Here is a 25,392-nt window from a genome sequence, read left to right on the forward strand (position 1 = left end):
ATTTTGCAGCTTATTAAAATCCATTTTAAAATGCCATTCATTGATTTTTCTTGCCTGTAGTAAGCACATTCTAATTATTTTTAAAACCAAGGCCAGTTCTTTTGTCAGGAAGGAAGAACTGAATAGTAAAATACACTGATTCTTTGCACATACCTCCACCTACTGGTAAAATTTTGTAAAGTTAAAGTCAGCATTTCAGTAGAGAAGCAAATATAATTGGCAAGGTCATTGATAAGGTAATATATAAATAATATTTTTAGCAGCCATTTTTAAGAGAAAGTATTTGAACCAATAACAAGGACTGAATGTCTCTTGTGTTATGTAGATGTGTAACTAAGTAAAAACATAGGGATTTTAATAGTATGCACAGCAAATTGAATGAGGCTAAATAATCCCAAATGTTGCTGAAGTTCCAGTATAAACTTTGCTTCAGAACCACATTTGATGACATCAATGTCAGCAAAGAGAAGCAATGTCTAAACTTAGACTTATGAGGATGGAAACTGCAGTTTTGACATGAAGATGGTAAAAGGTAGCCTATGAATAATTTTGCAGTTGTAGAATGAATCTTGTAAGGAAGATATGTCAGTATTTTATTGATTTTATTATTCAACAAAAAATGAAAAATAAATAATTTTACATTATTTTTAAAAAAACGTTTTATTTTTCAAGTAGGAAATAATAGTAAAACAAAACAAGAGTATATCATAATATTTTCAGCAATAAAAACATGTAAATAAAATAGTACTGGATTTCCTCATACACAGAAATTAAGATAACAAAGAATAAAAACCCTTCCACACTTGAGATCAAATCACAAAGATAAATACAAAACAAGGGGGAAATGCAAATCAGAGCCAGATCAGAGTGATAATATGTTCTCAATAAATGTAAAATAGAATATTTAGTGTTTCTAGGATAGATTACATTCTGAACCTCAGTAAATTCTAGGAAAGGCAACCAAAACATAAATAAGACTGCAGTCCTATATCCACGTATCTGGGAGAAGGCTCCAATGAACTCTATGAGTTTAATGAGGCCTACATATAAGTAGACATTATATAATTACACTGTACACCTAGCTTAGGCTCTATCTGCTTTTAGGAAAGCCGTTTTATGATCAAAATATGCGAAATGGTTAGGCCACTGATTCCTATAGGCAGGCCAGGCCCTAGCATTAGGTGGAGTGAGGTGGCCACTTCAGGCTGCAGATTACGAGAGGCAAGGCAAGGACAGAGCTATGTGTGCCACGTGGCCCTTCACTCCCTAACTTAGTCTGCTGCCCTCAGGTGCAGTGAAAGGCTCTGTCCGATCACCAGTGTTGAATTTATTAGTTCAACTGCCAGTCTGGTTGGCTTTTGTTCATGGATTGGGGGAGGTACCATCTTGCCCTTTGCCATAGGCAGGAGTGCCCTTGCTTCTAAGAGCCCATTTTCCAATACAGTAATATCTCAGTTAACAAATCAATTTTAACAAAGCTCCTTTTAACAAAGTCTTTTTTGGGTGCAGGTTAGGGTTGCCAGGTCAGAAGCATCCCAAAGCCTGAGATTTCAGAGGCAGGCCCTAGTGATATCATGGGGGCAGGTCATAGTGATGTCACAGGGGCAAGTTGTAGTGATGTTACAGGGGCAGGCCCAAGTGATGTCATTAAGCATAATATATTAAGCATCAACCACAGTTGCTTGGAGCATACAATTCAAACAAAAACATTTCTCTGATTGGAAATTAAGATAGAAATTTTAGCTGAAAGATAGAGCCTGGGTAGGGAACATTTAATCTAGCCTATTTGATTCTGCCAAGAAGGATTTAAGTGCCCTCAGGCCAGGCCAGTCACCAGAAGGCCACTGTAGGAAGAAAAGAACCTAGTGTTGTGGAGATGTTAGATAGGAACACTCAGGAGTAAAGATGGATGCCCATGAACACACTTACTAAGCCCCATAGAACTCAAGAGGACTTACTTCTGAGTAGATATGGATTGGATTGTGCTGTTGGTAAAGCTTGACTAGGGATCCTCTGCAAAAATTTCCATATCCAAGCAGGGTTGGCAACCCTCTGCCTGCAATGTCCTGCCCGTACCTTTCAACATGGCTGCTCCAAATTTGACCCTTCACTTCTGAAAGAGGTCTGGGAAATGAATAAGAGTAAGAAGATTCTCTACCCTTTTCTGTCTACCTTGTGGGCTGCTATAAACTCACTTTGACAGCCAATCCAATTCCAGTGAGTAGTAATTGACAGAGAGAAAACACGCATGGTTTGATCTACCTTCACAGACAGCAGCTCGGGAACAACAATTGCAGCCACACTTCCCAGTATGTGAATTCTCTTTTTTCACTATTGGGCATGAAACAAACCGTCATGCAACCAAGACAGGTATTTAAAAACATTCAAAATAATAAAACCAGCAATGAGTTAAAAACAGATAAAAACACAATAGCTTCTACATGCCTGGATAGGCTTGCCTAAACAAGAATGTTTTTAACAGGTGCCAAAAAGAGTACAATGAAGGTGTCTGCCTAAGGTCAATAGGCAGGGAGTTTCAAAGCGTAGGTGCTACCACACTAAAGGACTGATTTCTTACAAGAGCAGAACAGGAACTATGTGGCACCTGTAGCATGGAAAGCACACCTTGAACTTGGCCTGGTAGCAAATCGGCAACCCGCACAGATTTCAGAGCAGAGGTATTTTTTATTTTATTTTATTATTTGATTTATATTCCGCCCTTCCTCCCAGCAGGAGCCCAGGGTCTTACTCTTGTCAGCAATCGTACCACAGCATTCTGCACTAGCTTCAGCCCCTGGGTCAGGTTGTGCTGCATGGGGATTTCTGTGACCATGGCTGCCAGGAGTTTTTCAGTTTTGGTTTTTGGTTAGGAATCCTGCCTGGTTGTGGGATGCTGAGTTTTCTGCCTTACTCATAGGAATTGTGTTGTGGATGATATGGTATTGCATTTAGGAAATCGTCACTGTCTTTTATTTTTATTTTTCTGTTTGCATTTCATTTACCTTTAACCTTACTCCCTTACAGCCATAGAAGCAACAACAGCTCAACCCCCTTAAACCCACTGATACACCTTGTTGGTTGCATGATCAGCACAGCACATGTCTTCTTTCTATTCTTTGGGCTGATTGCAGGTGTTGCCACCGCTCACCATATGCTCAGAGGCACATGTTACCAAATTCTTCCAAGCTACACAGCAAGTGGATTGGACTGTGAAAGACCAACCCAAATGGTGTTTGCATTTTGACCAATTTGTAGGGCAGTACAGTATCTCAGAGAGGAGGGCAGGTCTCCTGCTCCCCTGGTGCATTCACTATAGCTGCCCAATTTCCCTGCTTTTTAAAGTTTGGTAGAAATATCTGTCGGCTATAGGTACATTCTTAAACCGCAAGGTTTTTTGCCTATTAGTGAATATATTTATGTATGAACAGCCCTATCCTATACAGAGTGAGAGACATCTAAACCCATTGAAAATCAATAGGATTAAGTACACATAACTCTCTATAGGATCAGACTACAAAGCTTAGGTTTTAAAGTGAAAAATTCCAAAATGTTTGCATTATTGGTAAATAATTATCAACTATAATAGAATACTCCCTCTATTGGTAAATTTAATTTAGTAAAATCAACAAATCTTTCAGTCCTGAACATTTGAACCAGTGCCAAGAAGAAGACCCTTGTAGCTTCATATCCCACACTCCTAAGATTATGGCATATTTTGTGATGTCACATTGTTAGAACTGTTGTATCCTATCATAAGCAGCTATATTGGGAGAGGCAGTATGTTAACTTGGAACTAAATCTCATTGAGTTCAGTTAATCCTAAACAAATATGCTTAAGACTGAACTGACCACATTCAGGTATGATGCTAAACCATGGTTTAATGTTATGAGAATATGCCATGTCAGGCCTTGGGCTCGTGTACTCCCGCCTCCTCTACATGTGAAGGGAGAAGATTTAAAGCTTCCAACTATGGTTAGGAACAAACTGGCTTTTCTGTCTGAAAGTTTGTACCAATAAAGTTTAGTGAACAAACCAGGATAGAATTGTAGAATCATAGAGTTGGAAGGGGCCTATAAGGCCATTAAGTCCAATTCCCTGCTCAATGCTGTAATCCAGTTTAAAGCATACCTGACAGGTGGTTGTCCAGCTACCTCTTGAATGCCTCCAGTGTTGGAGAGCCCACCACCTCCCCAGATAATTGGTTCCACTATCGTATCGCTCTAACTTCCTGTAAGTTGAGCCCATTATTCCGTGTCCAGTAATCTGGGATGACTGAGAAGAGATCCTGGCCCTTCTCTGTGTGACAACCTTTCAAGTCCTTGAACCATGCTATTTTGTCTGTCCTCAGTCTTCTCTTCTCAAGGTTAAACATGCCCAGTTCTTTCAGTCTCTCCTCATAGAGCTTTGCTTCCAGTCCACTGATCATCCTCGTTGCCCTCCTTTGAACCTGTTCCAGTTTGTTTGTATTCTTCTTAAAGTGTGATGTCCAGAACTGGATGCAGTACTCAAGATGAGGCCTAACCAGTGCTGAATAGAGGGGAACTAGCACTTCAGACGATGTGGAGACTATACTTCTGTTAATGCTGCTGAAAATAGCATTTACCTTATTTGTAGCCAAATCACACTGTTGGCTCATATTCAGCTTGTGATCAACAATCCCAAGATCCTTCTCCCATGTAGTGTTGCTGAGCCGAGTATTCCCCATCTTATAACTGCGTACTTGGTTTCTTTTTCCTAGGTGTAGAACCTTGCCTTTATCCCTGTTAAATTTCATTCTGTTGTTTTCAGCCCAATGCTCCAGCCTATCAAGATCACTTTGAATTTTGTTTCTGTTCTCCAGGGTATTAGCTGTCCCTCCCAGTTTTGTACCATCTGCAGATTTGATAAGCATTCCCTTTACCTCCTCACCCGTCATTAATAAAGTGTTGAAGAGCACTGCGCCCAGGACAGAGCCCTATGGTACCCTGCCTGTTACCTCCCTTGACTTTGAGAATGAACCATTGATAGGCACTCTTTGAGTACGATTCTGCAGCCAACTGTGATCCACCTGATAGTTGTTCCATCCAGCCCACATTTAGCTAGTTTGCTAATCAGAATATCATGGGGCACTTTGTCAAAAGCTTTGCTGAAGTTGAGATATATTATGTCCATAGCATTCCCACAGTCTTCCCACAGTTACCTGAACAAAAAATGAGATTAGTCTGGCTTCTAATAATCATTGCATTATTTTCAAGGTGCTTATAGACTGACCGCTTTATAATCCGCTGACCACTTTATGATCTGCTCCAGAATTTCCTCAGGCTGACTAGTCTGTGGTCCCTAAGTTTCTCCTTTTTGCCTTTTTTGAAGATAGGGACAACGTTTGCCCTCCTTCAGTCATCCACCACTTCACCCATCCTCCATGATTTCGCCAAGTTAATAGACAGTGGTTCAGAGAGTTCTTCAGCCAGTTCCTTCAATACTCTAAAATGCAGTTCATCGGGCCCTGGAAATTTGAACTCATTCAAAGTGTTTAGGTATTCCTTGACCATTTGTCTATCAATCTCAAGCTGCAATCCTGCCTCTCCAACTTCACATTTGCCAGGAGGATCAAAGACCCTCTTTGGGGAGAAGACTGAGCCAAAGTAGGAATTGAGCACTTCTGCATTTTCTTTGTCATCAGTTATCATTTTGCCATCCTCACTGAGTAGCTGTACCATTTCTTTTCTCTTATTTTTACTATGGATATTCCTGAAGAAAGCTTTTTGTTGTTGTTGATCTTGGTATCCCTCACTACCCTCAGCTAATTCTCAGTGTTAGCCTTCTTGATGCCATCCTTGCAATTCTGTGCTGTCTGTACTCTTCCTTTGTGCCCTGGCCTTCCTTCTACTTCCTGTATGTGCCCTTTTTTGTTTTCAGGTCATCTCTAAGCTTTTTGTGAAGCCACATTGGCTGCTTCTGCTGTCTTCCACCTTTTTCCTTGTTGGAATTGTTGGCTATTCTGCCTTTAGAATTTCCTTTTTTAGAAACTCCCACCCATATTGGACTCCTTTTCTCATTAGGGTTGCTTGCCATGGAATCTTATCATTGTTCTAGGTTTATTAAAACTGGCTTGCCTGAAGTCCATGGTGACTCTCAGCTTTTGCTTCCTTAAAAATCAAGAACTCAAGTATAACATGCTCACTTTCTCCCAGGGCCCCCATAACTGCCACTAGGTCATCTCTATTGGTTAGAATCAAGTCAAAGATAGCTGATCCTCTAGTTCCTTCCTCTACATCTCCAACACAAGTCAGGAATTTCTTGCAGGGGCCGTGTTTGGCAGAATTTGTCTCCCAACAAATTGAAATCCCCCATTACTACTACATCATGCCTCCTCGACACACTGTCAATTTGCTTCTTAAAGGTTTCATCCTTCTATTATCCTTGATTGGGTGGTTGGTAGTAGACTCCCGCTACCATGTTCCTTTTATGAAACCGTGGTTTGATCCTACTTTAACCATAATTTGACAAACTAGTTCCCTATATTCAGATGAAATATTGCAATTGGAAGCTTTAACTTTCTCTCCCTCATGTTCGAAGGAGGTGGCAAGATGAAGGGGAAACACATGAGCCCAAGGGTAGCTGTGGTGACTTTCCATCACAGCATACCATAGCTTGTTATGACATCCAAGTGTAGTCACTGAGCCCAGAATGCATATCAGTGCTGAATACTAATTGAAAAGCATGTTATTGAATTTTTGTACAATATGGAGACCTATTCATATAAATCAATTAAAAACTACTTCAAGCATCAGTTTTTAAAAATGTTTGGGAAACATTTTAAAAAAATCTTGAGTCACAATCAGTGTTCTACACATTCTAAATATAGTCATAGGAACATCTGCTTTGAGTGCAGAAAGTCCCAAATTCAATCCCTGGCATCTCCAGGAAGGGCTGGAAGATGTTTGTCTGAAACCCTGGAGAGTCACTGCATGTCACTATAGACAATACTGAGCTTGATGGACCAATGGTCTGACTCAGTATAAAGCAGCTTCCTAGGACCTCTCAGGATCCCTATGAGCCCAGTAATTTTACAGTTGGGAGACTGGCATCTGCAAAGGGGACTGCTAAAAGAGTGAAACCACTTTCCTTTGTTAAGTATGCCTGGCCAGGTCTGTTAAGCATCTTCTTAGTCATGTAAGTTTGGACCAAAGAGGTGCCACAGAAACTAAATAGCTAAAGGTGACCTGAAGAAGGCATGCTGTCCTTCCTCCCTGGTTGGAGGTGATGTCACCAAGGTGTCATTGTGTGAAAGAGAATAAAAAGACTGGCTGTCTTGAAACTGGACCTGAAACAGACCCAAAGACCTAATGTGCTGTGTGAGGAACCCAAGCACTGTATAAACCTAATGGGAGAGCTGAATCTGTTGGCGTGCTAATGCTGTGAGCCTTGCTCAGCCTGTATATGTGTAAATAAACCTTATATATTACAGAAACACTACCATTCTCCAGTAACTTTCATTCTGAGGAACCAATCCCAAGGAAAGAGGAGATTATCATATATGGTGGCAATCCCAGTAGGCATCTGTCTATCTATGAAAACCATAATATGTTTAATATATAAAAAAAGTTTATAATATTCTAGTGTTTTTTCCTCTTAAATCTCACGGATGGGACTGTAAGACAAGGGCATAAAGAATTAACTACTTATATGGCAGGAGTGGAAAACCTATGGCCCTCCAGATGATGATATTGCTATTATCATTTATAATACAACATTTATTACCTGCCCTTCACCTAAAGATCCCATGGCAGGAAGACAACATTAAAAACAATTTAAGACAACCTAAAACAACCTTTGGTCCTCCAGATGTTGCTGAACTACAACTCCTATTAGCCCCAGCAAACATGGCCAATGACCAAGGATGATGGGAGTTGTAGTTCAGCAACATCTGGAGGGCCAAAGTTGCACCACATCTACTATATGGTAAAACCACAAGGTTGTTGTATCCTAATGAACTGAGACCAAAAACCAAAAACAACCACCACCACCCGAAAGCCAAAAGTAGCAGCATGGAAAGAAAAATATGGGACTTTCATTCAATGGCAAAACTGACATACTTTCTCAGAATAAAAAAGGCAAGTGCAAAACAAAATTTTATTTTCGCATATTGGAAATCTTATTGAATATTGCATGGCCAATTTGTTACTTCCTTAATCAAAGGTGATTTTGCAATGTTTTGCAAGATATTCCTGACTCCCATGTTACAAGTCAATTTATAATGTATTTAGTTATAATACAGATCTTTTCTCTCTTGTTTTTTTATGCATGGATATTTGTTTTATAACTTTGACTATGGTATTGTAATGATAAAGAAATTATGAAAATCCTCTTTTGAGAATGCAAAAAGTGCCTTTCCTTCAAGCAACCACAGGGATCCAGCCACTGGGCCCTGTGATGTCCTTGTATTTTACTATCTGTAAATATGGTAAGTGCGGGTTTATTAAGTGATATATGGTAAGTGACTGAGTAAGAGGGGCAGTACATGGGCTAGAATGCTGGAGAATGTTGGATGATGATTGGCTGAGTGTTTGAATGGATGAAGGTATAAATGAGAGGATGACAGTTGAGTTGAGGGGGTTGTTGGTGATTGGTTGTGGAGTGTGGATTGGAGTTGGTTGTGGGTTGGATTATATTTGGCTGGTATTTAGGCAGACTATATAAGACTGGAAACATAAAGAGTGACACTAAATGAAACCATACGCTTGTTGAACATTCCTAAAGTAATCTTGTTATTTCCTGGTGTTATCAAATAAATACTTTTATTGGTTTACCAAAAGCCTGATCCTTGGCTGGGGATACACAGACCAGAAGGGAGGGCAAGGTAATTACCAAGGCTGGAGGGAAACAGTATCAAATAAATGGTGGCAGCGGTGAAGGGAGATATTGTAACATCCTCAAGTATCCAGAGCAACCCAGGATTGTATGCTTTATAGACAAAGATACAAGGGGGTTGTGGACGGCAAGGGTACCCAGACACAAAGTAACAATAAGCCATAGGGGGAGACTAAGGCAAAGTCTCTAGCAGTATTGTTTACAGGGAGTGGCTGGTGGTGCTGCCTAGCAGTGGGATCTTGTGAGATCTGTGCTAGAGCGTGTGAGAGAACAAATAAAAACCGAGATCCTGACAGGTGGTGGCCCTGGTGGGAGTATCACAGGTAGAGCCAGCGGTGGGATCGTCACAGGCCCCAAACTACATGTGTGTGTTTGCCACCTCCTAAGATATGCGAGTAAACTAGCACCTGACAATGCTATATCATCTACTCCGCGGGGGGGGGGAAACCTCACCGCAGACCCAATGTGGACCTCTTCAGACCAGTAACTGCACGCATGCACCTATTTCGTCTGTGAATTGTAGGCAGCTACACGGCTGCCTATAGTTGTAGGCATTTTTCGGAGACAAGAGCCGGAACGACGTGGACCGCACCGTAAAGCTGCAAACCTATACAGAATTAGGCTCTGTCCAGCCCTCTCAGCTCAATGTATTACGCGCGCCTAAATCTCCATAGGATCAGGCTGAACCAGACACTCTTGAATGACAGAAAACACTCTCCCGTAACCTTGCGCTTTCCGCGTATTACTTCGGCTTCCGCCTCCGCCTCCACCTCGCCCCATAGCAACAGTTCTACCCTGCCCACCTCCAGGAAGTGCAACGGATCGGGCTCCGGACGCTTCCGGTGCCGCTCTCTCCTTTCCAGACTGTGAGATTCTACTGCACAGGAGGAGTTGCGACGTGCTTCTCGCCTTCTGATACCGGTGAGTAACCCCTTGAGCCGGAGAACCCCTTTCGGACGCGGAAGGGAAGGTGAAACAGCATCTGTAGGGTCGGTACCCGTCAGACAGTTGCTTCCATAGAGCCCTCTGCCGCTCGATTGCTGGAAAGGTGGTGTCTCGGCAGGCTTGGGCCTTCTTGACTAGGTAGGAGTTGCTCTGTTCCCTGCATAACAGCTGTGCACGTGTCCACGGAAGTGAGCATACTGAAGTGGGGTATACCAGTCTGAGATCCTACAGAGCTGCTGCCCGTCGGTGTAGACCAGGTGGGCAGACTTAAGGCTTGCGGGATCTACTTTGCTCTTACTAGAATCCTGGGGTGCTTCTGAACACCTGCTGGGCCCAGGAATTTGTGGACCAGAACCAAGTTCACGAGTCCTTTCGCACAGAAATTCAAGTTCTCTCCCCCGCTTCCCCCCCTTTTAAAGCAGCCTTATTTTGCGGTGGGAAAAGGGAAAAATAGTAGTTGCTGCTGTTAGACCAGCTTTTCCCAACTAGTGGGCCACCAGATGTTGTTGGACCACAATTCCCATCTTTCCTGACCATCGGCAATGCTGGCTGAGGCTGATGGGAGTTGTGGTCCAACAACATTTGGTGGCCCACTAGTTGGGAAAGGCTGTCTTAGACATTTGGGAGTTCAAAACTCTTGTCAGTCTATTTGAAATCTGCCACAAATCTAGCAGTAGACACCCCTGGTGTAGACATAGGAAGCTGCCTTACATTGAATCAGACCATTTGTCTATCTAAAACTGAACTAGATGGACCAATGGCTGTCTCAGTGAATGAGGTAGGTAAAAAGTGGGTAAGTCAGTGGTGATTGGAAGGCACAGCCACCTTTGTCTCCAATCACTTTTATGCCCTTTTGCTCTGGGAGGTGAAAGGGTAATGATCTGGTCTCTGGCTCTGCCTAGAGGTGAGCAAGAGGAGGAGGCTTGCTTCTCTCTGTCTTCGTGAGACCAAGGGGAATGCCGGGGGGGGCAGTGAAAGGCTCCTTTCTCTTGCTCACCCTCTCTTTGGGTGGCATTGTGGGAAGGATTGAATCTTGTGGCACTGCCCAGAGAGAATGTGAGCTACTGCCTCTGCCAACTTGCTAGCCCTCTCTCTAGGCATCACTTCAGAGGGGATTGGGCCTGGAGTTTACAAGTTTGTGAGCAGGCAGAGCCAGTTGCCTGTGCAAGGAGCTGCTGCCTCATCCTCACACTTGCCCCCAGTGCTCTCTGTCAGGAGGCACAGCAGTTGGGATTGGGTCCAGGTGCTCAGTTTTCCCTGTTGTGCTGCTCAGGGAGAGCAAGTAAGTAGAAGTGACAGCACAATTTCCACAGGTACGCTCATTCTTGATGGACCCACTGGGCCTAATCCTTCCCAATACAACAGGGGGGGGATGCAAAGTATCAGAATCAGTGGCAGCTGCTTCTTGCAACAGTACCTCCTCCCACCCTCCCTGCTGTACTGCTGAGGCAGAGATGGGGAGGCAGTGTGTGTGTAAGCAGTCAAGTGGAAGCAGCAGCTGCTCCTGCAACAATCAGCTTCCTGCTTGCCTGCATTTTCCCTCTGGATGGTGCAGTGGAATGGATTGGGCAAGTAATGATTGCAAGGAATGGCGGCTGCTGCTGCTTCCAATCACTTGTTTACCCTCTCTCTCAAGTAGGCTCTGCTTGCTTGCTTGTGTGATGTTCTGCACTTGTATCTTGAAATGTTGTATGTGTTTGTATTATGTTATGTATGGTGAGTTAGAATATTAGAATGAATAAGGTAAGTGATGAGTGATGGGAGGGGGATATGAGTGAGATAGAATGTTGGTGTGGTCTGGTTTGTGATTGGCTGAGTATCAGGGTTGAATGTTTATAGGGGAGTGCTTGACAGCTGACAGATACAGAATTAACAGTTTGAAGAGATAGGACACAGACTTGAGAGGGAAAGGATTGGAGGGGTGGTTCGAAGTGGGTAGGGAGGTAGTGTCGTACTTATAGCAGTTAAGGAACTCAGTGAGTGTACTTTGAATGAACTGAAGAACTTCAGTTTGTAACCACATGCTTGAGATCTGAGTTAAAAGTATTCTACTTTAGTCATATCAACTGTTAAATAACATCTGTTTGGGGTTTGAAACACTCTTGATTCTTGGCCAGCTATTGCAAAGAGTTCAAAGGGGGGCAAGAGATAAACCAAGGTGGCTACAGTATCAATGGTGGCAGTACCCGGAAGAGTAACTGTAGCATGTTAAAGGGGTTCAACCCAGGGCTGTGATCTTCTAGGGACAGAGAGGTGGACGGGGGTGGGTTTGACTGTATACCTGGACCTTGGTTAGCAAGGGCTGGGGCGGGGGAATAAGGCAAAGTCCCTAAAGCAGCATTGTTATAGTGTGATTGAGAAAACGTGTCTCCCCATGCTAAAGGCAGAGTGCTAGCAGGTTGGGAGCATGACAGCTTGTGCTCTGTTTGTATGGTGCAGCAGAGAGGATTGGGCCCACTGGGGCTCCCCAGAATGAATGAATGAGCCTTTCTACTTGCTTGTTTTCCCTCTGCAGTAGGTGGGACTGGGCTTGCTGGGTCCAATTCCCAGTGCTGTACCATCCTGGGAGTGTAGGTGAACATATGAGAGGAGGTGGTGTGCTGATTGTTGCACTAATAGCTGCTGCGCACTTTTGCCTTCACTCTGAGGATTGGGGTGGTGCGGCCCAGTCCTTCCTGCACTACTCTGTGAGAGTCTGAGCAAACAGGAAGAGATGACAACCTGTGCATGCAACTTCTTTCAAAAACACACTGCAATATTAGTGGCCCAGTTCTCCCTAATATCCCACATAGAAGGGGAGCAGGTGTGAGATTTGCCACTATTCTCTTTGTGTTTTGGCAGTAGAATGCTGTTGAATAGGGCCACCTGTGGTTCCAGGAGGATGGGGGACCCCAGACATGTTGAAATGGTTCCACAATAACCTGGAACTGCCCATGTCTGTATCCAATAGTTAGTCTGCAGAACAGCCGCTAAAGTACTTGGAGGCTGGGATTCCGAAACTGCAAAGAGTTTGTGTTTCCGCCCAGAAAATGAATTTTAGCTTGGTGATTTGTAATACCCCTTGCATACTAGGATCATTTAATACCCATCACTTATTTTCAGGGAGTTATTATTCACTAATAGGCAAAAAACCTTACGGTTTAAGAATGTACTGATAGCCAACAAGATATTTCCATGAAACTTGAAAAAGCAGGGAAACTGGGCAGCTATAGTGAATGCACCAGGGGAGCAGGAGACATGACCTCTCTGAGATATTGAACTGCCCTACAAATTTGTCAAAATGCAAACACAATTTGGGTTGGTCTTTCACAGTCCAATCCACTTGCTGTGTAGCTTGGAAGAATTTGGTAACATGTGCCTCTGAGCATATGGTGAGTGGTGACAACACCTGCCATCTTCAAAGATGGAGAATTACATTTTTGTATGTTTGTTGGTGTTCATACTTTGCTTCTTTTCTGTGTTACTACTGTTTCTACAGAGAATCTAACCTAGAAAATTATCTTTCTCTCATTATTCATCCTAGAAACCTGTGTCAATTTTATTTTAATTTCAAAGCCTTTTTTTGGTCAATGTCGTATGATGGTGAAGACAGCCTTTTGTGTTTCAAATTGGAGGTTATGATCTGAACTTTATCAACTGTTTTGATATTGTTGCTTCCTCTCAGAGGTGGTTTACCATTGCCTTCCTCTGAGGCTGAGAGACAGTGAGTGGCCCAAGGTCACCCAGTGACCTTCATGGCTGTGTGGGGATTCGAACCCTGGTCTCCCAGGTCATAGTCCTAGGATAAGTAAAACTGGCCATGTGGGGAAGGATGGAGGGGAGGGGGAGGAGGAGGAAGGGGATGGGGAGGGGAAGGGAAGGGAGGGGAGAAGGTGAAGGAAGAGGGAGGGAATAGGAGGAGGGGAGGGCAGGTTTGATCATTTGCATGCTTTTTGAGTTCAGTGGGATTTATTCCTGTACAGTGATGTTTAGGATAGGTGAAACTGACCTGGGGGAGGGGCAGGGAGGAAGGGGGAGGGAAGGTGATGGGAAGGGTGGGCACTGGGCAGAGGGGAAGCCCCTTTCCATTTCAAAAGGAAAACACTGGAAACAGTGTCATTCTTTTTCAGGGTTTTCCCCACCTTTTTATTCTACAGCTGGCACATGTAGCCTCCCACCCAAATTTAAACTAAAGCTGTCTTTGTCCTTTATTTCACTTTGGACAGTTGTGGCTTCTCTCAAAGAATCCTGGGAAGTGTAGTTAGTGAAGGGTGCTTAGAGTTGCTAGGAGAGGCCCTGTTCCCCTCACAGTGCTTTGATCAGAGCAGCTGACTGTTAAACCACTCTGGCCCCTGGAGCTCTGTCAGGGGAATAGGAGTCTCCTCTCAGTACCCTTCACAAACTACACTTCTGATTCTTTGGGGGAAGCCATGACTGTCTAAAGTGAAATAAAGGTCTGATGTGGGTGTGGCCTCTATTAGCCAAGCCTAGCAGTGATGAGTCTGGCTTTTAGAACACTGACTGTTGGTTCTTACTGAGCATGCTCAGAGTTCAATGCTAAATTTCTTAAATTAATTAAAAATCAGCCAGGCATTTTTTTAACTTTGCAGAAGATGAAGGTCAGAGTATGGGGCAAGGTCAGTAATAGGATTAGAGGTACTCTGTGAACATGGCTGATTTTTAATTAATTTCAACAGATTATGAGAACTCGGACAGGAAAAAGTCCAAAAGGGGTGGGTTTTTCCTCTCTCTTTTTACACTTTGAACTCTCAATTCTCTCTGACTGTTTTGTGTTATCGCCAGGAAGATTTAGAGGGTTGTTAAGCAAGCATTTTTGAGTTCAGACTATAGTTTTGAAATGAGCTTATGGGAAGCATCAGAATGGCATGGGAGGTATTTTCGATTTAACATTGCGAAATGCAAAAAAAATCCATGCTGACTATAGTATTCAATAATTCCTGTGGCTGTATTATTATTATTATTATTGCTGTGCTCCATATTAGGTTGAGGCCCGAGCAAAATCAGCATCACCGGCACAGAATCACCCCCAGCTGGTCAGCTGGTCAGTGGAGGAGTCAGTTCTGCATTGTGCAGAATTTCCTTTAGGAAAGCCATTTGTTGAGCATCACCAGTGCAGGATTGCCTCCTCTGCTGGTCAGCTGTTCAGTGAAGGGGATGATTCGGCAGGGTGCTGCAGTGCCTCCGCTGAGGCATTGATCAGGGGTGCTGAAGGCATCGCAGCACCCTGCAGAATTGACCCGTCTCAGTCATAGGGAAGGAGAGGAGAGGCAAGGTCTCATCTCCCCACCCCTCTCCTTGCTACATGTTTAATTAGAATTTTAAAACTCTAATTATTGTTAGCATTTTGTTGTTTTAAATTCCATCTCATTCTTGAGGGTAGACCAACCCTGCTTGTTTTATTGTCTATGGTCTGTTAATGCGGTTTCTGGAAAAAACAGTTCTTAGTTGTTTTTGCTGTAGTTCTCTTGGCAGCTGTTTGCCAGCCTTTAGCAGCTACAGAGTTTCCTGAGATAAACAGGGAAGAATACAGAATTAGTGACCAGATGTGAAATTGACAGCACCCTATCTTCTGTTTCAGTGCTGGAAAATACAGATAGGTTGTGATAAGTAATTCTTGGGAACTGAATTCTAAACAAGATGAAAGAATGGATGTTTTCAGTGCAGCAACACTCATGGGAATCTGAGGTTGACTTTAGGAACTCTGAGACTAGGAATGAAGCTGAACATTTTAAAATGATGGTGATAGCAAATAAGATCGTCAAAATGGGAAAATCCCAAGCATCTAAACACCCTAAGCTGGTGTTCTCCAGGTGTGTTGGACTACAACTCCCAGTTGTGTTGTCTTATCAAATAGAAATGTTTATTAAGTCCTGAGTCTAGGGCACGGGTGGAGAACCTGTGGTCCTCCAGGTGTTGTTGGACTCAGCTCCCATCAGCCCCAGCCAACATGGCCACTGGTCAGGGATGATGAGAGCTGAAGTCCATTGATATTTGGGAAGGCCACAGGTTTCCCATCCCTATTGTAAGATAATAGTGATCTTTGAAGTTTCTCTCACTGATCTCATAATTCCCTGATACTCAAACATACCCACCTCATTAGTCACAGTTGAACTTGTAAATGATAAGAATCCAGCCTTGGGGACCTAACAGTATTTGTTCTAAAATCTTGTAGGAAGATTTGGATGAAGTCATGACCAGGTGGGCTCGAGCTAATGTCACACACAACAAGAAGGCTCTGGATGCAACTCCATGGGAATCTATGAAGAATGATGCCACTGAAACCACAACAACTAATAGAAAGCAAAGCTCTTCAAACTGGCTTTCCTTGAAGAGTACCCAGGGGAAAAAGAAAAATAAGAAGAAAAAAGACTATTTGAATGAAGATGTCAATGGTTTTATGGAATATTTAAAACAGAACTCTCAGGTGTTGCATGAAGGACAGGTAATCCACAGTCATGAAGCAAAGGATGACATAGCAAACGTCTTGAAAAAAGACCAGCGGCGAGAGGGGAGAAGAATGAAAAGACAGGAAATAAAGAAGAACACAATGGTACAATGATATTCTGTTGTTTTTCTTCCTTTTGGAGGCTATTACTTTTTTTCCTTCTCATAGTGCAAGCAAAACTACTCACAGAGACATGTGAGATCACAATAATTCATCTTAATCCAGATAACTGTAGACACACTAAAACACTACAAGCACACTGTTGCTAGTAGTGTGTGTCTTGGCTTCCGATACTGTTGTGCATACTTTAGCACAGGGATGGGGAATTTGTGATCCTCCAGATATTGTTCAACTCTCATCAGCCCCAGCCAGCATAGTCAGGGATGATGGAAGTTGTAGTTCAACATCACCTAGAGGGCCACAGGTTCCCCACCTGTGTCTTAAAACATGTCTAGATATGTTTTTTCATGATGGAGACTTGTGTCTACACAGTACAGCTTTATCTGCTTATAAAAACTTACTTCTGAAATTTGGTTTGCATTTCTGGAAAAGGATGTATGTTTATTATTCATATATTCTATAGTGTTTTAACTGGCTGTGTTTTGCTTTAAATATTCATATTCAAAATATAAATATAGAAATAGAAGTTAGTTGTATATTACCACAGACATTGAGACTGCTATACTTAAATGCTCATGAATGAAGAAAGTTTGTGTTTCCATTAGTATATGGCAGTCTTAAAACAGGTTTCTTTTTATTCTCTGTATTACAGCAGAGTGATAATTCAGTCATTCTCCAGATTGAAGGGATGGGAAATAAAATATTGATAAATGAAAATCAGGAGGGTTTTTTTGCGTACTAATTATGTTTTCTATAGCACTTTTCATCCGCAGCATGCATTACAACTGATTCAAATGCAGAGTCAATATATGCAGTTCAGCTCACAGCCAGAGAGCTGTAAAAGACGCTGCCTACAGAGCAAATAGCTCACAAGGATTCTCAGAAGCAAACTAAGTCATGTACTGCAGAGGGAGACAAAATTCTTATTTTATGTTTCTTTACAACCCCCTTGAGTTAGGTTAGGTTTGCAGAGAGCATTGGCACCAATAATCCACCAGTAGGTTAGTTATGTTCCTTCACTGGGGATGATTATGTTCTGGAACAATGTCTATTTTCCAGGATTCACAAGGTATTTAGGGGTGAAAATGGAGACAATAGCCAAGAAATCAGAAGAAGTCTAGGACTGAGGTGGGCTGAGAGAACTAGAAAAGTTCCTCAGATGCAAAGATGTATCACTGAACACTAAAGTCAGGATCATTCACACCATGGTATTCCTGATCTCTATGTATGGATGGGAAAGTTGGACAGTGAAAAAAACGGATAGGAGAAAAACCAACTCATTTGAAATGTGGTTTGGAGGAGATTCCTTGGACTGCGAAAAAGACCAATAATTGGGTGTTAGAACAAATTAAACCAGAAGTATCTCACTACAAGCTAAAATGATGAAACTGACGTTATCATGCTTTGGACACATAATGAGAAGACATGATTCACTAGAAATGACAATACTGCTGGGAAAAACAGAAGAGTAGAAAAAGAGGAAGGCCAAACGAGATGTATTGATTCCATAAAGGAAGCCACAGACCTGAACTTACAAGATCTGAACAGGGTGGTTCATGACAGATGCTACTGGAGGTCACTGATTCATAGGGTTGCCATAAGTCATAAGCAACTTGAAGGCACGTAACAACAACAATGGTGTAGAATTTGGTATTCTTGGCATCAGTGTATCCTTTTTTGTATTTTTTTTGCAACTTGAATAACCAATAACATAATTTTCTGGAAAGATGAATACATAAGCTAGATCCTACTCAAGGTTAACTAGATAATCAACTTGTGTGGAATGTGTTCATGTTTAAGTATGGTTCGAGGAATTGCCTTCTAATGGGGTTCCATGAGCATCATAGGTTATGCTTAGGGCTAGAAAAAAGGTAATGGCACTGAATATTTAGGATCCTAAGCAAGAAGGTTTGTGCCCGGGCTTTTTTCTCTGGATAGGGTTACTCTAATACAATTTTTAAATGAGGGACCAGATAAGAGGAATGGCTTTTCACTTCAGGAATCTTAATTTCAGATTAATCACTAAACTAGGCATTATGTTAAAGGTGTCTGCATTTAATGTGCAGATCTTTAAAAATACAAATTCCATTAGCTTCGATATATGTGTGTGTGTGTGTACTTGCACAGTTAAGGAGAGCAGAATTCGTATTCCTAAAGAAATATCTTATGTTAAGGTGATATTTGCATTGGCAGGAAACCCCTATTGGTCCCATTAACCTGCATGTTAAATGCAAGGATTGGCCCTAAAACACTGATGCTGTGTTACTCTTAACTATTGAGTACTGGCTTCTGCTTTATCAGTCCACATTGGTTTTTTGGGTAAGATTAATTTGAAATGTGGCTAGCAGAAAAAGAGATTGCTCTGAGTTCATATCTCTCTTTGCTCACTTAGTAATTCATCTTGTATTGTCAAAGGTGTGCTTCCACTGCAGAAAGCCAGGACATGGGGTTGCAGATTGCCCAGCTGTACTTGAAAGCCAAGATATGGGAACTGGAATTTGTTACCGTTGTGGATCTACAGAGCATGAAATCAGCAAATGCAAAGCAAAAATAGATCCAGCTCTTGGTATGTGCAATATCTACAACTCTGTAAATGGTGGGCATGTTAAAATTTACTGCCTCTCTGAATATTTTTCAACAGTTCTCAGAATATTAATTACTTTAACTATTCCACATTACGGTAATGCTGGCTCATTGCAGTGTTTTATGTAATTTTAGTACAGATTTTTCAATCATAACATTAAATGCTTACAGGTGAATTTCCATATGCGAAATGTTTTATTTGTGGTGAGATGGGACATCTCTCAAGGTCATGTCCTGATAATCCTAAAGGACTCTATGCTGAAGGTGAGTACAACTGTTTGTCCCCCCAAAAGGTGGCTAAATGATACACTTGAAAGCACTTCCTCTTTCTTATTTTGACAACTTCAGTGAAAAGAGAGAGCTTAATAAAGGATTACATCACTGTTGAGAAATTCTGTTCTGTTGCCAAATACTTTTTTTTGCCCTGTATCACTGTTTTTTTTGTACTAGTTACTTTAGAAACACTTCTGAAATTCCAAGAGGATTGTCACAGAGGCTTTTCAAAGTATTTACATGGATAATTTTTTTTAAAAAATAACATAATTTTAGAGATATATGAGAGTAATATTCAATTATTCTCTCTAAAGGTTGGCTATATTGATCCTGATCCAGAAAACCCATTACACACCTGTCTCTCTGTGTATGTACAGCATAGATTGTTATTGATTCCACCCACCCTCTACAAATAGTAGCAACTGCAACACTGCATGCGACATCATGAAATACGCTGAAAATAACTTGCTGAGTTCTGGAAAGTCAGGTCAATCAAGTGTTTATTACAGTTGATCAACCAATAAACAAAGTACGAAATATAGAATACAAAATCACAGCCAGTGGAACCAGTTAATAACGCTGCGAAACTAGGAACGTATTCTGGAAAGTCAATTAAAGGTCTAGCTTTGTGTATGCCTAGATTGAATAACTTATTGGGAGGCATTTGGGTCACCTTTGATAAAAGCTAGTTTGGGAACATTTTGGCAGGCTATTTTAATAAAGATAAATATCCTGGGAAAACAACATTTCAGTGGTAAATGTTTTTATATAGATGTTTTGGGACCAAAATGAGAATTAGAAGTGGGTCATTCAGGGGCTGAAGAAATGGTTAAATAGTAAAATTTAATTCAAGCAGTCTTTCCCAACCTGGATAGGGATGTGGAACTACAGCTCCCATCATCCCTGCTTGTTGACCATGCTTACTGTGGTTGATGAGAATTGTAACTCAAACTCCAGGAGGGCATTAGGTTGGAAAAGGTCTGTTGTTGTAATTTTCCTAGAGTAGAAGCGGGGTGGTTAATATAAATGCACTTTACATTTTTACCTGTAAAACAGTTTTATTCTTATTGTAGTGTAATGTTATCAGATGCATGAGGTGTTATCCTAATTTGTTATGAGTATATGATACACCAGGGGTCGCCATCCTTTTTGGACCAGAGGGCACATTTCATATTTTGAGACATTGCTGGGGACACCAGTCACAAAATGGCTGCCATGGGGGCATGGAAGAACACAAAATGGCTGCCATGGGGACATGGCATAATACAAATTTAGAGAGTAGTCATGGTGAAGCTTTTCCCATAATTATATTTCCATACTAGAAAAGGCTTGATGTTGAATTTTTGCTTGCCATACAGCTGTTAAGGGCACAGGAAACCTGCTTTTCACCAATGCCAACCCTAAACTGCCAACCTGTATCCACTTACCTGGAAGTAAGCCCTGTTAAATACAAAGACTTAGTTCTGCGTGGAGATGTATACCATTGTGGTGTAAGGTAGCTATACAGGAAATTCTTAATGACTCCCTGGTCTTTAGCTCCTGCAAAGCAGAAGACATGCCGAAGCCTCTTTCCAAAGTTTTCATATTGACTTTTAGGGGGAGGCAGATTCTTTAACATACTACTACACAATAAGTATGAGTGAATTCATAGAAAATAACTTCTAGGCACTACCTGATCTCAGGCAAACCCAGCATAGTAAAGATGCATCCTGGTTGCTAAGGAAAAAGGAAGGGGAGATTCCAAGGATTAGAAAAATAGGCAGAAGTGGGAAAAGTGCACTAAAAGGGAGGGGAAAACAGTAGCTCTTTAGGACCCCAGCGATTCCTATTCCAGGGTGTCCAATCAACTCATTTATCAGTCACAGCTCTCAGTGGCTAATAACACTGACAGGCAGGAGGATCCAGGTGGGCTTATTTCACATAAATTGCTTAGAAGGGTAACTGCACAGTTTGCTTCATAACTTTCTTTGTAGGACGGCTAGAGACTTACTTTTTTAAAAAATGAAAGATCAGATTCTGTGGGCTCCACTGAATGCCTACGTAGCAGGTTTCACTCGAAGGTTTAAAGAAGAAAAAAATGGGTCCAAATGGCAATGAAATGCAAAAAGTACAGCATGTGACAATTCTATGAAAAGCTTGATGATCAAAGTGACCATTCACAAGAGCAATAATTGGCAATATTGGGATAATGGTGTAATTGTACACTTGACATTTGGAATGTATTAACATAATTCATATATTGCAGTTAAATACTTTTTGTGCATGGGTGTATTTTGCTCTCTTATAGGAGGTTCTTGCAGGATTTGTGGATCTGTGGAGCACTTTAAAAAAGATTGTCCAGAGAATCAAAATTCAGGTGAGGGATCAAATAATTTTTCTTTATCAAAAAGTATAGTTGTATACGTGTGAACCATGCTGTAGGTGGTGAACTCTGGCTAGTAAATATGAATTATAAAACCAGTTGTACAGTCCTCATTTTTCACCTCATTGGCATGCTAATGTGCTACTCAGTAGCCACACCTTTAAACAGGCCATAAGATGCTAAGTCTACATATGATCCAGTGTATCTCCTGTTAAAGGTAGAGACTGCATTGGTTTCAATATGTGTGGCTTCTGTACTGCTGTTGTGACAGTAGTGAAGAACAGAACTGAATTATCAAGTTTCATAGTTATTATTATTCTTTATTTATATCCTGCCATCCTTCCAACACTGGAAATATATTGCCTTGGAATTTGCTACCCACATATGACATTCAGAAAGTCTTTTTCAAAACTGAACAAAACTTAGGCGTATCCTCCATTGGCTTCAGTGTACTTATTTTGGAGTCATAATCTGGGCTTTAAAATACTTACTGGGACTACATTACATTGCTGAATTACATATTATTGTTCTTCAGCATTTAGTTATGTATCTGAGATAAAACAGAGCCATTTCTTATCTTTTTTTCATGCATTTTTCTTTTGTTTTGTTTCATAGATCGAGTAGTAACTGTTGGTCGATGGCTCAGAGGAATGAGTGCAGATTACCAAGAAATTCTAGAGGGCCCTAAACAGCAAAAACCCAAACCAAAAGTAACTAAAGTTGTTAATTTCTGACAACTGCTATCTTCCATCATTCTTTACAATGACTCACAGTGTAAGACTTAAACTTGTAGTAATAAATGTGGACTGTGAACTATAGTTCTAGGAGAAGCCATAATCACACTATCACTCTCTGAGATGTTGTTCACTAAATAAAATCCTAACTCAAATGGAGGCTTCCTGGGTAGGAAAGGAAATGCTGTACAGGAGGACAAATTGCAGAAAGTGGTTGTATGACAGTATCTGTCTCAACAGTAAGGTTTACTGGTTTACCAACCAGCCTGTCACTCATTAACATGTTGCTTAGTGATGTAGTGATACCAATAAGCAAAGGGCAAGGGGAGATAATAGGCCAGTCTCCTTTTTATAAATGAAACTCAATGCTGTGACAAAAGATATCTCAAAATGAAATTGAATCTTCTTTTAGTGTTGCTAGGGTTATCCTTTGAAGTTCTCATCCTCACCATGGACATAGAAATGGGACAGCTAAACTGGATACTTGCATGTATAAATGAGTATCTAAAAGCCATGTTAAAACATTGCTGGAAGCAGAGTTGATCTTGCAGCATGAGTAACTTAATGCCAATGACATTATTCTATTTTTTCAGTTGAATCAACTACTTGGTAAAGTCATTCTCCCCCCCCCCGCCCAATAAACCAATATAATAAAATCTTATGTACCTAGTTCTTGTGTTTTCTGAATGATTGTATTCTTTGCAGTATTATAGTTTGCAATTTCTTTTTTGTTGACTACTTACTGTCTGCTGTGACATCAGGATAATCACATATTTAGTCATTAACTACCATTTTTTGCCTTAAAATTACTTCAGCAGTTCCAAGGTATGTTTCCTGGCAGATCTGATAATGGCACTGCCCATGTGGCTTTTGGAAGAACTTTTCCCAGCAATATTAGTTTTCATTTACTTTAGAGGAGCATCACAGCTTGAGGAAGGGCTATAGCTTAGTGTTAGAACTTTGCATGCAGCATGTCCCAGGTTGAGTCATCTGCTCCTCCAGGTAGGGCTGGAAAGATCCCTGTCTGAAACCCTGGAGACAGTGCAGACAATACCAAGCTCTGTGTACCAAGGATCTGACTCTGTGTAAGGCATGTATAGACCCTATGTAAAACAGTCTTAATTGCAAAATCATGAATTACATAAAAACAATTGTCACCTGAAATTAACAATAGAATAGGCAAATTCTTTATAACAGAAATGTACATTTACATCCAAAGTGATTTTTAAAAAAACAAAATCTGTATATTTTAAATGTTGTGTATGTATTGCATTGACAAGCTTTCTGAGGATTCTAAAAGAATGAAATTTTTGTGACAGAAAATGTATTTATTTACTAAATTTGTCATCCAACAGACACTACAATGATATGGCATATTGTGATAGCATATACAGATCCAGATCATAAAAGCAAGTAGGAACTGATTTGCCAGCTTGATAAGCACTAGTGTTAATGACAGTTTATACATAAGAGTTAAAGGTCTGCTGGTCACTTCAACCAGTATTGCTTGCTAAATACAGTTCATTGCGCTGCTATTTAACTCCAAGAACTGGATGCACACAGAAGCCGTATCCTCAATTGATTTTGATACACCAGCAAGATTTGCAGCAACGCAAGGCATAATACCAGGTGAACTTTGGATGCAGTAAGACACCTTTAAATATATAGAATGTTAACATGAGTAATTTGACATAACTAGCACTGCAATAACCTCATTCTACTTCATATTTAATATCTTGGGCTTCATGCTTTCATTGTATCCCTTCTTGCTAGTATGAATGTGCAAGAACATTTCAATTGCTTTCCATGTCAGCCTGCCAGATTGCTTAGGAAAAACTATGTTGGTGTTTTAGGCCACCCAGGAAGTGCAGGTAGCACTGGCATGACCATGAGTCTGCTGCATTCATGGGGGAAGATTGCTGAAATGTTCTTGCACCCAACGGTACAACCTGAAGGCACGTGAGGATACCACCTTGCCAAAGCTAAGCAGGTCTGTTACTTTTTTGTGATGCTCTGGCTGCTCAGGTTGGGATCCACTGACTCATAGGAACAATAGCATAACCAATACAGGAGAATGAGACAGAAGGAGCATGTGTGTGGCTTCACCTACTGTATCAGGATTTTCAATATTCTTCTATGGAGTAGATGCCACATATCAGTGGATTCTATGCAAACAAGTTGTTGCCCTTTTTTAAAGACGTTTCTTGCTGCCTAATGCAGGATCAGTTAGTTCTATTGGCTGTGTAAACTTCAGCTCCACTCTTTCAGCTTCTTGACTTTCCCCTCCACCTCTGTCCTCCCATTTCATTCCCCTTGGCAGGCTGGACCTGGTCCAGAGCCACCTTCCTTAACCGGGCACTGCATCAATTCTTCTCGGTTGTCCCAGAGTGCAGGACACAGAATAATGGGCTCAAGTTGCAGGAAGCCAGATTTCGACTGGACATCAGGAAAAGCTTCCTAACTGTTAGAGCCATACGATTATGGAACCAATTACCTAGAGGTAGTGGGCTCTCCGACACTGGAGGCATTCAAGAGGCAGCTGGACAGCCATCTGTTGGGAATGCTTTGATTTGGATTCCTGCATTGAGCAGGGGGTTGGACTCGATGGCCTTATAGGCCCCTTCCAACTCTACTATTCTATGATTCTATTATTCTTTCTAAATGGGTGCCCTCCCTTTTATGCTGGCCTCAGCTCTCCCCTGGGTATGAAGTTAAGCAATGGGGGGGTGCATTTGGCCCTATGGGTGGAGATTTCCCATCCCTCTTATAAAAGGTACAAAAGACCTCAAGTATATATGTGATAATCTCTAAGGTGGTATGAAGGAAATGCAAGTGCAATGCTGGTAGGGAAATAATTTGCTGTTTTGAGCAGTCATTTCTCATATATTTGGAAATGAAAGGTTTTTAACAGACTTGTGATTATTTGGATAAGTAACTATTAAATAACGGAAGAGCAAAACTGGACTCATGGTAAGATTGTTGAAGCTTTTAGATGTATACCTTGGTTCCAATTCAACAACATATGCAGGGCCTTTTGAAACAGCTGATTAGATGGTTGGTGGGGAACAGGCAGGGA

The 25,392-nt window shown here is 41.4% G+C and overlaps 2 protein-coding genes across 7 annotated transcripts in view; one reads left to right on the forward strand and one right to left on the reverse strand.

Annotated features, from left to right (window-relative positions):
* The first annotated feature begins 9,651 nt into the window (after positions 1-9,651).
* On the forward strand, positions 9,652-23,970 carry ZCCHC9 (zinc finger CCHC-type containing 9). 3 transcript variants are annotated; one of them, XM_061621775.1, is made up of 6 exons: positions 9,652-9,775; positions 15,972-16,349; positions 18,780-18,930; positions 19,119-19,211; positions 21,508-21,576; positions 22,198-23,970. In XM_061621775.1, the coding sequence occupies exons 2-6, from the start codon at positions 15,990-15,992 to the stop codon at positions 22,314-22,316; spliced, it is 792 nt and encodes a 263-aa protein (XP_061477759.1). In that variant the 5' UTR covers positions 9,652-9,775; positions 15,972-15,989; the 3' UTR covers positions 22,317-23,970. The 3 variants fall into 3 exon arrangements, with proteins under 3 accessions (XP_061477759.1, XP_061477763.1, XP_061477768.1); XM_061621779.1 differs by lacking the exon at positions 9,652-9,775 and adding an exon at positions 9,788-9,937; XM_061621784.1 differs by lacking the exon at positions 9,652-9,775 and adding an exon at positions 9,955-10,056.
* The window catches only part of ACOT12 (acyl-CoA thioesterase 12), a 39,881-nt gene continuing 38,098 nt past the window's right edge, over positions 23,610-25,392 (reverse strand). For 2 of the 4 annotated variants that reach the window (XM_061621758.1, XM_061621743.1), the window contains one exon: positions 23,621-23,970. In XM_061621758.1, the coding sequence (XP_061477742.1) occupies positions 23,827-23,970 (144 nt within the window). In that variant the 3' untranslated portion in view covers positions 23,621-23,826. Of the gene's footprint in view, positions 23,971-25,392 lie in introns of all 4 variants that reach the window. The other 2 variants (XM_061621766.1, XM_061621750.1) reach the window with 2 other exon arrangements.

The sequence above is a fragment of the Rhineura floridana genome, chromosome 1 (assembly GCF_030035675.1).
Source record: "Rhineura floridana isolate rRhiFlo1 chromosome 1, rRhiFlo1.hap2, whole genome shotgun sequence".
Classification (NCBI taxonomy): domain Eukaryota; kingdom Metazoa; phylum Chordata; class Lepidosauria; order Squamata; family Rhineuridae; genus Rhineura; species Rhineura floridana.